The following is a 16,705-nucleotide window of genomic DNA, read 5'->3' on the forward strand; positions in this document are numbered from 1 at the left end:
TAGTGTCTGTTTAGTGTGTTTGTGTGTGTATAATGTCGGTTTAGTGTGTGTTTATGTGTGTATATTGTGTGTTTGTGAGTGTATAGTTTCTAGTGTGTATGCGTGTATTGTATGTGTGTGTGTCTGTGTGTGTAGTGTCTGTTTAGTGCGTGTGTGTTTGTGTGTGTATAATGTCTGTTTAGTGTGTGTTTATGTGTGTATAGTGTGTGTTTGTGAGTGTATAGTGTCTATTGTGTATGCGTGTATTGTATGTGTGTGTGTCTGAGTGTGTAGTGTCTGTTTAGTGCGTGTGTATGCATTGTGTTTAGTGTCTGTTTAGTGTGTTTGTGTGTATAATGTCTGTTTAGTTTGTGTTTGTGTGTATAGTGTGTGTTTGTGAGTGTATAGTGTCTATTGTGTATGTGTGTATTGTATGTGTGTGTGTCTGTGTGTGTAGTGTCTGTTTAGTGCGTGTGTATGCATTGTGTGTAGTGTCTGTTTAGTGTGTTTGTGTGTGTATAATGTCTGTTTAGTGTGTGTTTATGTGTGTATAGTGTGTGTGTGTGTGAGTGTATAATGTCTATTGTGTATGCGTTAATTGTATGTGTGTGTTGTGTCTGTTTAGTGTGTGTGGGTGTGTGTGTGTGTGTGTGTGTTGAGACTCACTCTTGGCTGTGTGTGTCACAGCTGAATGTACACTTCAACAGGCTGTCCAGCGTTAGAGAGCTGATCTGCTCAAACATGTCCACACTGTGTTCACCTTTGGCCAGCAGGCGGCGCCACTCATCCTGCAGCACAACACACACACACTCACACTTCTGACTCATTGGTGTAAAAACAGTCATCTTCAGCTGTCAAACCACAGCAGCACAGACACTACTGTGATCACATGCACACACTGACAAACACATGCACAAACACACACTGTACTGCAAACATACACACACACACACACACACACACACATAAAAATCACAACTGCAAACACATGCACACACAAATACAAAAACACTACTGCAAAAACATGCGCGCACACACACACACACATACATACTACTTCGCACAGGCAAACACTATGCTCATACATGCACTACTGAACACACACAAACACCTATTAATGCTAAAAAAACAAGAGGTAGATCTTATATTTTTGTTTATATATATATATATATATATATATATATATATAGAGAGAGAGAGAGAGAGAGAGAAAGTCAAAACTATTCGCCCCCGTTTATTTTTTTCCAGAATTTCTTCAAATGTTTTCAGCACATTTCTGCACATAACAGTGTTAATAACTCATCTCTAATCACTGATGTATTTTCTCTTTGTCATGATGACAGTAAATAATATTAGACTAGATATTCTTCAAGACACTTCTATACAGCTTAAAGTGACATGTAAAGGCTTCACTAGGGTAATTAGGGTAACTAGGCAGGTTAGGGTAATTAGGCAAGTCATTGTATAATGATGGTTTGTTCTGTACACTATCAAAATATATAGCTTAAAGGGGCTAAAAATATTGACCTTAAATGGTGTTTAAAAAATTAAAAACTGCTTTTATTCTAGCCGAAATAAAACAAATAAGACTTTCTCCAGAAGAAAAAATATTATCAGACATACTGTGAACATTTCCTGAATCTGTTCAACATCATTTGGGAAAAATTTTTAAAAAGTAGAACAATTCAAAGGGGTCGAATAATTTCGACTTCTGCTGTATTTATATATATTAATTGTTGCTTACAAAATTTATTTTAAAAACACATATAGAAAATAGCTCTAAATATTAATAACAAAAGAAATGTCTTTAAAATGTAACTTATTTTGATTTGCAATGAATTTTATTTTTACTATTATCGTTCAATCCAACATTTTTTCTGAATGTGCATATACAATTACATAAACACAATTAAAGAAAGACATGACCAAAAAATAAACTGAGATCAAATCTGTAAAATGTCGTCTCTATTTTGATTTTGCAATGGACAGACCCTCAGTCTCTGTTTCTGATCATCTCTTAATGTCTGAGCTGCCAGATTATTATGAGATGTGAAAAATATGCTGTTTGCGGATGCGGTCAGCACTACAGATGTCAGACGTGACATTTCTGCCAGTAAAACAACACATACAAAACCCAAGTGTTAACTTTAAGAGCCGAGTATACAGTTGAAGTCAGAATGATTCGCCCTCCTGTGCAATATTTAACCTTTCAAACATTTCCCAGATGATGTTGAACAGATTCAGGAGTTGTTCATCGTGTTTCCTCTAATATTTGTTCTTCTGGAGAAAGTCTTTGTTTAATTTCAGCTAGAATAAAAGCAGTCCCTAATAGTGTTAAAGTCATGTTAAGCTCAATATTATTGGCCCCTTCAGCAATATTAGTGTTGGATTGTCTCCAGAACAAACCACTGTTATACAATGACTTGCCTAATTACCCTAACTTTACCCTAATTACCCTAGTGAAGCCTTTACATGTCACTTTAAGCTGAACACTAGTGTCTTGAAGAATATCTAGTCTAATATTATGTGCTGTCATCATGCTGAAGAGGAAATAAATCAGTTATTGGAGATGAGTTATTAACACTATTATCATTAGCATGTAATGTGTTGAAAAATCTGCTCTCAGTATAATATACAGGAGGGCAAATAATTCTGCTTCATCTGTGTATGTTGAAGTGTGACGTACATGCATGATGTTGGTGGACTGGTTAAAAATGTGAACATATTTCTTGAGGATGTCGAAGTGAAACGCTGGAGTGAGCAGTCTGCGGTGACGAGACCATTCCTGACCGCTCTGAAGCAGCAGACAATTACCTGGCAAACACACACATTGGTGAATTGGTTGATATTTTAATATGTAATGTATTTCTTTAATTTAAACATGAATTTGATATGCATATGATGCATTAATTATCATGATACATTTATGATTATTATTATCAATGTGGGCATTATAAATGTGGTCATGTAATGCACTTTCATATAACAGCAGACATGCATGGTTTTAGCATGTTCAAAATCAGTGTTATTGCATGTTTTACATGCATTTTAGGGCTAATTCGTTTGATTGCACTAATTGTTTACTCTTAATATAATTATTTTAATATAAAACAATAATTAACATTGTATAACAGAATTAATTATTCTAAACTATGGATCAAATTGAAAGCAGAGACACAGAAATGTAATTTTATTGATCAAATAATTAGTATATTCAGAATATCTATTTGCTACTGTGATCATATTTAAATATGTAATGTAATGCTGTAATTAAATTCTGCATCATTACTGCAGTCTTTAATGAAATCCCTCCAATATTATATATTAATTATTAAAAATATTTATGATTATTATTATTACCAATGCTTTAATGCACTTCCACAGCATAAACGCATGGTAAATCTTTATATGATCAATGAGTTATGATGACGTATGTTGTTAAAACTTGTTCAACCTTTTTTAGTAGTTATACAAGTTAATTTAGGTCAGTTTAATGTCATTTAGGTTAAAATGACTCATAAAGCTAATTCTCTTGATTCAATGTTTACCATTCATATATTTCTTATTTATATATTAAGCAATATTTATCTATTTACAATATAATTACTATATAATATTTAAATGAATGGCGACCAGTAGTTAGTTTTTTTTATGTTTCAAACAGTGGAAATGCAGCTTTATTGATTGAAAATACAGGAAAATTAGAGAAATATTATTATGATTCAAAACACAGATTTGCTACTGAGATCATATTTTAATATGTCATTTATGGCTGTAATTTAAAGCTAAATTTTCTGCATTATTCACCATTGATCCTTCGGAAATCCTTTAAACGTGAAATATTAATTATTTTAAATATTTCTGGCATTATAAGTGTATCTATGGTCACTGTCAATTGATGTAATGCTTTTTAATATGATAACAGCATAAATGCATGGTAAAAAGTTATGCAATTGCATGTTTCTGTGTTATTAAACCTGATTTTAAATCCGTTTAATGTAATTTAAGTTTAAATGACTCATAAGGCTAATTCCTTTGATTCAATGTTTAACATTCATATAATTCTTAATTATATATTAAGCAATATTTATCTATTTACAATATAATTACTATAAATTATTATTCAAATGTATGGCGACCAGTAATTAGTTTTTAATTTGTCAAACAGTAGAGATGCAGCTTTATTGATCGGAAATGCAGGAAAATTAGTGAAGCATTGCGATTCAAAACACCGATTTGCTACTGTGATCATATTTTAATATGTCATTTATTGCTGTAATTTAAAGCTGAATTGCACTAATACTTTCATGATATATTAATTATTTAAAATCTTTATGATTATTATTATTATAAATGTGGTCAGTTTAAACTGATGTAGGGCACTTTCACAGCATATATGCATGGTAAAGCATTATATGATCATTAAGTTATGACAACTTGTGTTTTTATGTTAATACAAACATTCATTCATTCTTTTATTTTCATTTCGGCTTAGTCCCTTTATTACTCTGGGGTCACCACAGCGGAATGAACCGCCAACTTATCCAGCATATGTTTTAATCAGAGGATGCCCTTCCAGCTGCAACCCAGCACTGGGAAGCCGTAAATGAATGGATTTCTAAAATAATTCATTATGTTTATTCCAGTTAAGGGCACCCAGTATTTATTTACAGTGCTTAAATATACTGCTTTTATAAATCAATCAAACAAGTGAAGTTTATTTATAAACTAATTTCGAGAGGATCACGTGATTATGATTGAACACGGCTGGTTCTGCATTAGCATGCATGATCCACCAATCAGGCCTGTCCCAACCCACTATAAAGAGCCAGGGTTTCTCACTACAGCCATCTTCGATTTGAAGAATCCCCCCATCCACCCCTACTTCTCCACCTTTCCCTTCATAGGGCGGCACGGTGGCCCAGTGGTTAGCACTGTTTCCTCATAGCAAGAACTTCACCGGTTCTAGTCCTTTAACACGCTGGTGGTCATTTCTTTGCGTAGTTTGCATGTTCTTTCCGTGCTCGCGTGGGTTTTTCCCGGGTCCTCCCGTTTCCTCCCACATTCCAAAAACATGCACTAAGCGAATTGATCAATCTAAACAGTCAAACTCTCATCCTGCAGCACATCTCTTTATAGCAATCATTTTAGTCATCAGCTCTTATCAAGAGGGGGAGTTGTCGAGAGCTCAAAGCGCCTCTCTCGCCCTGCAAACGGGAGGGAGCCCAGGGCTCAAGGACTTTTTGGGCTCAGGGCTGTCTCCCGGGACGGCATGCCAAACTTGCTCATAATCAATCATCAGCTAAGTGTGAACTCTTGAAATGTAATTTATATAACACTTTCACACACAATTGAATGCAGTTTATACAACAGTTATATAATGAGTAGTTCATATTCTGTAGCATTTTGCCCACAATATTGTCTGTTTTGGTTCAGTTTTGCCAACACTATTACTATTAGAAGAACCTGTAAGTGTAAAGTTATACAAAAAACATTTTAATAGTCACACACCTTCAATCAACATACAAGATGTTTCTAAATAGTTTCTAAATGAATCCACAAATAGAATGAGTCATTTGAATCAATAACTCAATGATCCGTTCATAAAGAGAATCCTTACTGAGTGAGTCATCTGTTGGAACGAATCAAATGAATCAATGACTCACTCGTTAGACGTTTACTTGCACCTACTGTTGGTGTGAATTTCTTATTTAGAGTTTAATTAATAATAATAATCATCATTGAATGTGTTTGTATTAATAAATCAAATGACTCACTTACCCAACCAGGGCTTCATAAAGCCATAAAAGATCCTGTCTTTGAGAGTAATGGAAGCTGCCAGAACAGAAAGAGTGTAAAGTTATTATTATAGAAATAAATTCACATTCTGCATTTAATTGTTGCAAAGTACAGCAAAAAAAGTGAAATATTTGTGCTATTTTAAATACATTCTTTCTAGTTGAATATGTGCAGAAATGTAATTTATTCCTGCAATTTAAAGCTGAAATTTAGCATCATTACAGCAGACACGCGATCCTTCAGAAATCAATCTATTATGATGATCAGAAAACATTTAGTATTATCATGATTATCAATATTAATTCATAATTGATTAATGAATTAATATATTTATTTGATTTTGGATCTATATATATATATATATATATATATATATATATATATATATATATATATATATATATAGATCCAAAATCAAATAAATATATTAATTCATTAATCAATTATTAATTAATATTAAATAATTTAATATTCATGCTATATATATATATATATATATATATATATATATATATATATATATATATATATATATATATATATATATATATTGGATTATATATATATAGTTGTGCATATTTGCTAGTTTTTTGAACAGAAGTAGGAGTTTTATTGTATATATTGTTATGGCTGGTGTTTAAGGCAGAGTTTTTGTCAACACTGAAGAAGAAAATCATGGTTTTGCCATGTGGTTTATCTAATCTTGTGTGCTTCACATTACAAGGAGAAATCACCAGTTATATGTGTATGATGTGTGTGTGTGTGTGTGCTTGATGTGTGTGTGTTTGACAGGTGTGTTGTCCACCTGAGGCGGTCAGGAGGGATCTGATGTAGTCCGGGTGGAACAGACGCACCATGTTATAGAAGGGGCCGAGAAACCAGGAGCAGGAATGACCGTATTTACACACCAGATCATCCACACGCTGCAGACCCTCCTCATTATGACCCATCTGAAGCACGCAGATAAACACACGCATACAGAATAAAGCATTATCAGTACACATGTGTATGTGTAATATTGGGGAGCACGAGTTATGCTGCTACTAGTAGAGTAACCAATTACAAAAACCTGAATAACCGTTTAATATTCATGCTCATAGTTCAAGTTTGATTTGTACCAGCAGATGGCGCTGGTGTTACAGGAAGCTTAGTAAATAACTTTAAAATAATGACCAAACAAACTATCTATTCATCCATCTATGTATATCTATCTATCCATCTGTCTGTCTCTGTCCGCTCATCTATTTATCTGTCCGGTCTATCTTCTATCTATCTGTCTGTCTGTCCGTCCATCATACTGTATATTGATTCATCCATTGATCCATCTATCCATCCATCCATATATCAGCCTGTCAGTCCATTTGTCATCTATCTATTCATGCATCCATCTATCTATCTATCTATCTATCTATCTATCTATCTATCTATCTATCTATCTATCTATCTATCTATCTATCTATCTATCTATCTATCTATCTATCTATCTGTCTATCTATCTATCTATCTATCTATCTATCTGTCACTCTGTTAGTCCGTCCGTTCGTCTGTCCGTCCATCCATCCATCCATTCATCTATCCATCAAACCAATCCATCCATTCATCTAACTAATCCAAACAACCATCATCCATCCATTATCCATCCATCTGTCTGTCTGTCATATATTAATCTATCTATTAATCCATTCATATATCAGTCTGTCTGTTTATTTGTTATTATCCATCTAACTAATCTATCCATGTATCTATCCATCCATCCATCCATCATCTTTCTATCCATCCATCTGTTCATCCGTCATATATCGATCCATCTACCTAACCATCCATATATCAGTCTGTCCGTCTGTTGTCTAACCAATCTATCCATATATTTGTCTGCCTGTCCTTCATCGATCCATCATTCTATCTGTCTGTCTGTCATATATCAATCCATCGATCCGTCTATCCATCAGTATATCAGTCTGTCCGTTCGTTCGTCATCCATCCATCCATCTACCCTGTCTATCCATCCATATATCTGTCTGTCAGTCTATTCGTCATCTATCCATCCAACCATCTATCTATCCATGCATTTATTCATCAGTCCATCCATCTAACCAATCCATCCATATATTTGTCTGTCCATCCGTCATCTATCCATCCACCTATCAGTCTGTTCGTCTGTCATATATTAATTCATCTATCAATCCATCCATATATCAGTCTGTCTTTTCGTCATCTATCCATCCATCCATCCAATCATCTATCGATCCATGTATCCATCCATGTATCCATCCATCCAACCAATCCATCCATATATTTGACTGCCTGGTTATCATCTATTTATCTTTCTGTCTTTCTATCTATCTATCTATCTATCTATCTATCTATCTATCTTTCTTTCTGTCTTTCTATCTATCTATCTATCCGTCCGTCCGTCCGTCCGTCCATCCATCCATCCATTTGTCCATCCATCCATCCATCTATCTTGTCTTTCTATCTATCTATCTATCTATCTATCTATCTATCTATCTATCTATCTATCTATCTATCTATCTATCTATCTATCTATCTATCTATCTATCTATCTATCTATCTATCTATCTGTTTGTCCATCATATATCGATCCATCTATCTATGCATCCATGTATCAGTCTGTCTGTCCATTTGTCATCTATCTATTTATTCATCCATCCATCCAACCAATCCATTCATCCATATATCCATCCATCCATCTAACCAATCTGTCTATTCATATTTCCATCCATCCTTCAATATAGCCATCCATCCAACTATTCACATATTTTTTTATGCCATATTCCAGTTTTACACATAAAGATGATCTGCATCTTTGGATCAAACTTAATATTGGTTTAGAGAGAAGATGTCTACTTTTAATCATCTATTAACCATCATTTAACCTCAAATAGTGTTTGCTGGATAGAGTCTGACCTCCACTGTTGTTCCATTTTGAATTGTTTCAGTCATTATTTAGGGGATTATCTGATGATTTCTCGTGGGACAGACTCGTGGACAGACCTGTTTTTCTGCTTCATCTGCTAGTTTTCAGTGTTGCTCTTTACATTTAGTCTTGTGCAACTTTAATGCAAGATAAACGGTCTTTCCTCTTTTTAAGAGCATGTTCCCTGCAGTTCTCACTCATTTAGAAACATTTCCTCTGTTTTATGAAGCAACATCTTTCCTGTGCAACACCAAGAGTCTTTCAACATCTATAAAACCGAGAGTGAGACCTGGCTGTAATCAAACTGCACTGGAAATGTGTGATATTACTATCAAAAAGCCATCAGACATCATACATTCATTCATTGTTTTTCAGCTTAGTCACTTTATTTATCAGGGGTGGCCACAGCGGAATGATCCGCCAAAAATCCCAGCACATGTTTTACACAGCGGAAGCCCTTCCAGCTGCTGGAAAACACCCATACACACTCATTCACACTCATACACTACGGCCAATATACTTAATCAATTGCCCTATAGCGCATGTGTTTGGACTATGGAGGAAACCCACGCCAACACGGGGAGAACATGCAAACTCCACACAGAAACGCCAACTGACCCAGCCGAGGCTCGAACCAGAGACCTTCTTGCTGTGAGGTCACAGTGCTAACCACTGAGGCACCGTGCCGCCCATCGTAGTGTCATCATAGATCAAACGTACACACTGGCAGTTCTTGTTTGCTGTATTCGTATATTTAGTTGAGCTTTATTGTCATTCTATATGTGCGGATAAACAAAATATAGTGTCTTAAACTAGATAAACAAATATATAACAATATAGTACAAGATAAACAGTTCACCATCTGACTACTGTAAATGCAAGTATATAGAGAAAGATTTACATAAATACTGTATTGATGAAATTTGCATTACAAAACTTGAATTTGTACATTAAATTTTTGTGCTGAAGAAAAACAGTAGTGTTACTATATGAAGCGATCTGATTATACTCATGAAATTAAAGATGTCTGGAGGAACCAAAATGGGTTTTTTACAGTGATGCTATTTCTGCTGCCCCAAAAGAGCCTTTTTAGTGAAAAGTTAATTAAAGAACCACTTTTTTAATAGTGTAAAGGACATTTTAATCATCTGTATAACCTTATTTACACTATAAAGAACATGTGCAATGAAAATAATCCATGTTAAAGATTCTTTATGTCTAAACGAGAGCATTAAAGTGGATCAGTCTTTTCATGTATTTAACAATATGTTGTAAGGGGTGGCACGGTGGCTCATTGGTTAGCACTGTGGCCTCACAGCCAGAAGGTTGCTGGTTTGAGTCCCGGCTGGGTCAGTTGGTGTTTCTGTGTGTGTGGAGTTTGCATGTTCTCCTCGTGTTGGCGTGGGTTTCCTCCTGGTGCTCCTGTTTCCCCGACAGTCCAAACACATGTGCTATAGGGGAACTGATCAACTAAACTGGCCGTAGTGTATGAGTGTTTGGGTGTATCCCAGTACTGGGTTGCAGCTGTTCGCACAGGTATGTGCAGGCTACCTGCTATAGCCATGTGCGGGCTTTAACAGAAATAAATAAATACATCTCCACAAAATTTGGACATGTACAAGTGGTTGGTACAACTTCAAGACATTATAATGTTGGAGTTATCCACAGCGCGAGTGAACTCGGTACAAATGAGTACATTACAGATCTGGACTTTAGCTGCTGACAAAATCTCCTTGTTTATTGCACAAAGAAATGATCAGGATCCAGTTTGCCTTGCTTTGTTTAACTGATATTTGATACTGTATTCTGTTTTTGTTTTTATGTTAACTTCTATTCATTATATACCCCAGTTTCAAGAGACCGCAGGGGAGGGGGGTGGGGCTATTTGCATTGATATGTTTCATCATGTAGTTTTTTCAGCCTGTATGTTTTGTTAACAATTAATAAAAAAATTTAATTAAAATATTAAAAATAAATAAATAAAATCTTTGTGATCAGTTACTCTACCTTGAATTATTCGAGTTCTGCATAGAGCTGCGTCCCAAATCTCATACCAATGCACTGTTCAGTGTAACTAATACAGTTAGTCATACTTTATATTTTAAATTGGTAAAATTTTATATTTAATTGGTAAAATTAAATATAAAAAATGTAAATTGGTAAAATTTTATATTTAAATTGGTATATTTTAAATATGTTTATCTGCTGTGTGAAACACGCTGGAATAATTGGCAGTTCATTCCGCTGTGGCGACCTCTGATGAATAAAGGGACTAAACTGAAGGAAATTGAATAAATATGTTGTAGGAACATTTTGTTAGCGCTCTCGTTACGTTTTAAAAATGTTATATTGTGTCTTAATGTTGAATGTTTTCTAGACACTGTGAAAAAACTGGCTACATTTTAAAAAGCACGGAGTGAGAAATCTAACAATCCATAAACGGTTTGAGCAAATGTTATCTAAACGTTTCCTGAACGTTATCCAGAGGTAAGCAGAAGATGCCGGAATTCATTCATTCTTTTTTGGCTTAGTCCCTTATTCATCAGGGGTCACCACAGCAGAATGAACCACCAACTTTTCCAGCATATGTTTTAATCAGCAGATGCCCTTCTGTTGCAACCCAGCACTGGGAAACACCCATACACATTCATTCTCACACAAACACATACACTACGGCCTGTTTAGTTGATCAGGTCCCCTATAGCGCATGTGTTTGGACTGTGGGGGAAACCGGGGAGAACATGCAAACTCCACACAAAAACACCAACTAACCCAGCCAAGGCTCGAACCAGCAACCTCTTTGTTGATACGAAAACAATATGCAAATCGCATGCCTAAACATGTGCTCCTACTGTAACTGCTTTAATGTAAATAAGTTCCAGCATATGTTTTAATCAGCAGATGCCCTTCTGTTGCAACCCAGCACTGGGAAACACCCATACACACTCATTCTCTCTCTCACACACACACACAAACACATACACTACGGCCAGTTTAGTTGATCAGTTCCCCTATAGCGCATGTGTTTGGACTGTGGGGGAAACCGGGGCACCCGGAGGAAACCTACGCCAACACGGGGAGAACATGCAAACTCCACACAAAAACACCAACTGACCCAGCCAAGGCTCGAACCAGCAACCTCTTTGTTGTGAGGCCTCAGTGCTAACCACTGTGCCGCCCTTGATGCTGGATACGAAAACAATATGCAAATCGCATGCCTAAACATGCTCCTACTGTAACTGCTTTAATGTAAATAAGTTCACTATAGTTAACAGTATGCTGGCGCATTCATTGACAAATGTGAACTATGAAATATGACTAGTATTTACTATAGTATTTTCCAGATTAACTCACCAGCCCCATGTGGCCCATAATCCAGTTCCTGAGCGGCGGCTGGTTGAAGCACCGGAGCGCGCGCCGGTTAATAATGATCCGCGTCACGAGCGCGCAAAGAAGCGCGGCAACGGAGAGCGCGAGGATCCCGGTTACCGAGAGTCCGAACAGCATCATTTACAGTATATCAGTGATCACACACACACACCTGCGCACTTATTCAACACCTTCAGCACATACTCTAAATGAACAGCACAGACTGCGACGCGTGCACACGCCAAGCTAACCAACACTTCTTTAAGCTTTGTTTATTCAGGCTTTATGATGAGCCACTGCGCTTGTAGTTCCGCTTCCTCATGTGCAACACACACACACATTTATAGGCTACTGTACATCACAATACACGATTGTGAAACTCGCTGGATTATTGCACGGCACTGAAAGTTGATGAAATGCTGTTGCTGACAGGGTGCATGCAGAGACTCCGCGAGACCAGCGCAGAGAGACAGTTTAAAGGGGTTTAATATATGATACGGCATTCATTTGTGGATTAATATAGTCAATGAGCTGTATTCAAGTTTGAACCAAAGGCAAATTATGTAGGGAACGACTGAAAGTGGTTTAGCGTGTGCGAGTTTATTTATTTGTTTCGTTTTTGCTGACCAAAGTTTCTTTATTTTATTTGTACCTGCAGATGGCGCTGCTGTTACACGATGATTTAGTCATTTATTTTAATAATGGCCAAACATTGTCTGTCTGTCTGTCTATCTATCCATCCATCGGAAAAGAAAATGAATGAATGAATATATAAATGGGTGTGTGTGTATGTGTGTGTGTGAGACAGCACTAATTATTACATTTATATGTATATATTTAATGTATAAATTTTAATACTTTTTACATACATTTTAATATTTTACAGTGTTTCTCCATTTCTCCAATTCTTGAAACAGAAATTACATTCTCAAAGTTCTAAGATCATTTGGCAAAACACTATAGCTGACTTGCAAAAGCTCATACCTCTCCAAAAACAGTTCACTCATGCGTCAAAACGAAATTCCTTTCCCATATAGAAAGTCAGTGCCACAAAAATGGCAAATATCCTCTACTGCTTTGGCTCATTTCTTGAAACAGACCGGACATTCTCAACACTGTTGGTGCTTTTGCCATAATAATGTGGATGGTTCGGCACAACACCATGGTTCACCTGCAACAGCTCATACCTTTCCCAAAACAGTTCACTCGTGTCAAAACTAAATTTCCTTCTCATTTAAACAGTCAGTGCCCCCAAAATGCTTCTTCCCTGCATTGTGTAAGCGCTGCAAGTCAAAGCGTTAGGATGTTTTGTCACTATGGCAAAGGACCACTAAAATATCCCTCATGCCTTAGCCCACAGTCCTTCACTGACAATGGTTACTGGACTGTTTTTGTCTAGCTAACAGAATACAACCGTGTATAAAACTGAAAAAAAAGAAATAGGATTTCTGGGTAAGAGTATCCTCCAAGGTTTGATGTCACTTATTGCGCTCATACTGCCAAGGAAATGGTAACTCCTTTTTTTGTAATGATCAACCACACACAAATTTCATTTAATTTTCTTGTCGGCTTAGTCCCTTTATTAATCCGGGGTCGCCCCAGCGGAATGAACCGCCAACTTATCCAGCAAGTTTTTACGCAGCGGATGCCCTTCCAGCCGCAACCCATCTTTGGGAAAGTAAGATGTACTTGGACATTTGCAATTTGATGAAATGAATGAAAAAATCAAGTCTGTTTTGAACAATTGCCAAGTGGTTTGGAGGTTTGTTTATGTTTTGAGAATGTCATTTCTGTTTCAAGAAATGAGACTAAACCAATGTAGAAAAACTAAAATTTTTTGATCAATATTTACAATATATTTGTATTATTATTAGACATATACATTATAAACCCAATAAACGGTAGCAAAATATACAAAAATGATTGCGCTTACTGTAAAATCATTTTTTATTTTTGATCTTGAGCTGTGTAAATGTTTGTTTTTTCTGAGCGTCTCTCCGTGGACTCAATCTCCCGTGGTACCCCGCGGTGCGCGTGCGCGTGTCTCTGCGTTGGAATGCGCGGAATGTGTTTCCTGTGCTCGGCATCATGAGCGCGAGAGTCGCTGTTCTTCAGCTTTTTTCGTCTCCAGCTCCGTTTCTCCGGTTGTCCGCGTTTCTCCACCGGGATCCTGCTGTTCAGTCCCGCAGGAGAGCTGAATGAGCGCCGCTGCGGAGCTTCAGCGATGGCGGAGCCGCTGCTCAGAAGAACTTTCTCCAAACTCCGGGCCAAAGAGCGATTCCGCCGCAAAACCGACCCCAAACTCACCGGTGAGGGAGAATCACTGCTTCACTTTATTTACTATACTGCATCATTAACAATACGGAGAATTACCGCTGTCTAAAGTTATGATGAGAGCAGACTAGCGCTGGAGTGATGATGTGGAGAGCTACATCTGTAACTGGAGCTCACTTCTGGAATATGAGATGTTGTCAGTCACTAATATGTCAGGTTTTATAGTGTTATTGTGTACTTTTGCGTGCTTATTGACACTTATGGCTGATTTTCATTATGTGTGAGCAATTGTGTGAAGTTTTTAAAAACTTGTATGAGGATCAAAGACAAAAGGAGTCTTTAAAGTATACAATAATAATTATTTAATATGTAAAACGTGCAATAATATACAAATAAGTGTCACAGATTCAGTTTTTTACGTATTTATAATGCATTTACTTTTTTTTTTGCTCAACAAATATGGTCATATTTTACTAGAAAATGTAGAAGTTATATTATTGTATGTCACACAACTATTGTTTAAACAAAATTATGCGTTAAAAACGCTATTTAAGGTCAAGTTTGCCCTCTAAATAGTTATTAATTGTGATATGAAATATTTCTGCTTTGCCAAAAAGTTTTAAAGTATATCTGTCATGCTAAATGAAGATTAACATTAATTCACTCATATCTTTGCATTTATATTATATTTGACAGCATAAATTAGGGACTTTTCTTGTACTTGCTTTCTTTATAGGCCTATATATAAAATAACGTTTGGAAATTGAATTTAATGCACATTTATTGGGACATCTCATTTTTACCTCTTAAAAGACTCGCATTTATTGCATTTAATTCAATGATTTATCTAAATCTCGCACAAGTTATTGAGATTAAAAAAATCAATAATGTTTTTATTTTCTTAAAAACACAGTGTTTTTGCCATAACTCGTTTCCTTGAATTAATGTAGCTCCACGAACATGTATTTTCTCAGATGTTGAGTGAGTGTGTGTCGTGCTGCTGTAATTGATGAGTTGCTTTTGGAGAAATGCTCGTGTTGTATATCTAACAAAGAGAGCTCTGTCTCGGATTTAATGCTTCTTTCTCATGTGATGAGGTTATTTTGATGGAACGGTGGACAGCGGGTGACTAATGCTGCTGGATCTTGAGAAAGCATTGTGAGTGTGTGTGTGTGTGTGTGTTATATAATGCCTTCATTACTGTGACGTCGCCTCAGATGTGCACTCGTGTTCCAGCATATAAACACTGCGGAGCAGGAATAAATGCTCTTATTATGACTCCGATGGCAGAGAGTTTAGCTGGAGTCTCTTGTGCATTCATTTGAAGACCATAACAAACATGCTCGATATCTTAAAGGGATAGTTCACCATTTAATTTATTAATGTAAAGTGTGTAGATGCTACCAAATAATGTTGAGCAGATTCAGGAGTTGTTCACAGTATTTCCTCTTATATTTGTTCTTCTGGAGAAAGTCTTGTTTGTTTTATTTGGGCTAGAATAGAAGCAGTTTTTAATAGTTTTAAAGCCATTTTAAGGTCAATATTATTCACCCCTTCAGCAATATTAGTTTTGGATTGTCTCCAGAACAAACCACTGTTATACAATGAAAAAATACTCCTAAGATTTGCTTAAAAATCCTATTTCAAGGAAATTTTACTATCTTATATCAGGTACAATTAACTTGTCGATAACATGTCAAATTTACTTAATGTTAAACCTAACTATCCAAAACGAATGAAGTAAAAGTTAATGGATTATCTTTATTTTTTGAGTTTAAATTTATTTAAATGAACCAAGCAATGTCAAGTTCTTATATAAGCATGATTTTATCATTTTAAATAATCTTATTAGTTGCAAATTAGTACATTTGGTGTAACTTGGTTTAGTTAAGACACATTTTGTAACACTTGAAATGTGTTATATTACATTAAGTAAACTGAACATGCAAATTCTGGTATGATTTCTGACTGTTGTAGCTGTGAAATTACTCAGCGGAGTGATATGGAGCAGTAATGCGATCTAAACTTGCTGGAACTACTTTAGCTGTGCCTTTATCTGCCAATAAACAAACACAGAGACTGCTCATCAGCCAATCAGAATAGAGTATTTGACTGTTGTAGCTGTGAAGTGATTCTGATCATTCAGCGGAGTGATATGGAGCTGTAATGTGCTCTAAACCTGCCGGAACTACTTTAGCTGTGCATTTATCTGACAATAACCAAACACCTGAGAGTATCAGCCAATCAGAATCGAGTATTTGACTGTTTTAGCTGTGAAATAAATCTAATCATTTAGCGGAGTGATATGGAGCTGTTATGTGCTTTAAACCTGCTGGAACTACTTTA

The 16,705-nt window shown here is 36.0% G+C and overlaps 2 protein-coding genes and 1 long non-coding RNA gene across 8 annotated transcripts in view; 2 read left to right on the forward strand and 1 right to left on the reverse strand.

The window, feature by feature from the left end:
* Nucleotides 1-6,952, forward strand: part of LOC108191761 (uncharacterized) — a 26,855-nt gene extending 19,903 nt beyond the window's left edge. For 2 of the 6 annotated variants that reach the window (XR_012388277.1, XR_012388278.1), the window contains exons 7-8: nucleotides 2,714-2,812; nucleotides 6,571-6,776. This is a non-coding gene — a long non-coding RNA (uncharacterized lncRNA). Of the gene's footprint in view, nucleotides 1-2,713; nucleotides 2,813-6,570 lie in introns of all 6 variants that reach the window. The other 4 variants (XR_012388276.1, XR_012388279.1, XR_011017496.2 and 1 more) reach the window with 3 other exon arrangements.
* cyp4f3 (cytochrome P450, family 4, subfamily F, polypeptide 3) overlaps nucleotides 1-12,397 on the reverse strand; it is a 22,718-nt gene extending 10,321 nt beyond the window's left edge. The window contains 5 exon segments of the mRNA NM_001089541.2: nucleotides 646-767; nucleotides 2,666-2,793; nucleotides 5,761-5,814; nucleotides 6,584-6,728; nucleotides 12,071-12,397. Of these exon segments, the coding sequence (NP_001083010.1) occupies nucleotides 646-767; nucleotides 2,666-2,793; nucleotides 5,761-5,814; nucleotides 6,584-6,728; nucleotides 12,071-12,223 (602 nt within the window). The 5' untranslated portion in view covers nucleotides 12,224-12,397.
* Nucleotides 12,398-14,145: 1,748 nt separating this feature from the next.
* Nucleotides 14,146-16,705, forward strand: part of syde1 (synapse defective Rho GTPase homolog 1) — a 40,976-nt gene continuing 38,416 nt past the window's right edge. The window contains exon 1 of the mRNA XM_691479.11: nucleotides 14,146-14,394. Within this exon, the coding sequence (XP_696571.7) occupies nucleotides 14,310-14,394 (85 nt within the window). The 5' untranslated portion in view covers nucleotides 14,146-14,309. The remainder of the gene's footprint in view (nucleotides 14,395-16,705) is intronic.

This window comes from Danio rerio, chromosome 12, assembly GCF_049306965.1.
Source record: "Danio rerio strain Tuebingen ecotype United States chromosome 12, GRCz12tu, whole genome shotgun sequence".
Taxonomy (NCBI): domain Eukaryota; kingdom Metazoa; phylum Chordata; class Actinopteri; order Cypriniformes; family Danionidae; genus Danio; species Danio rerio.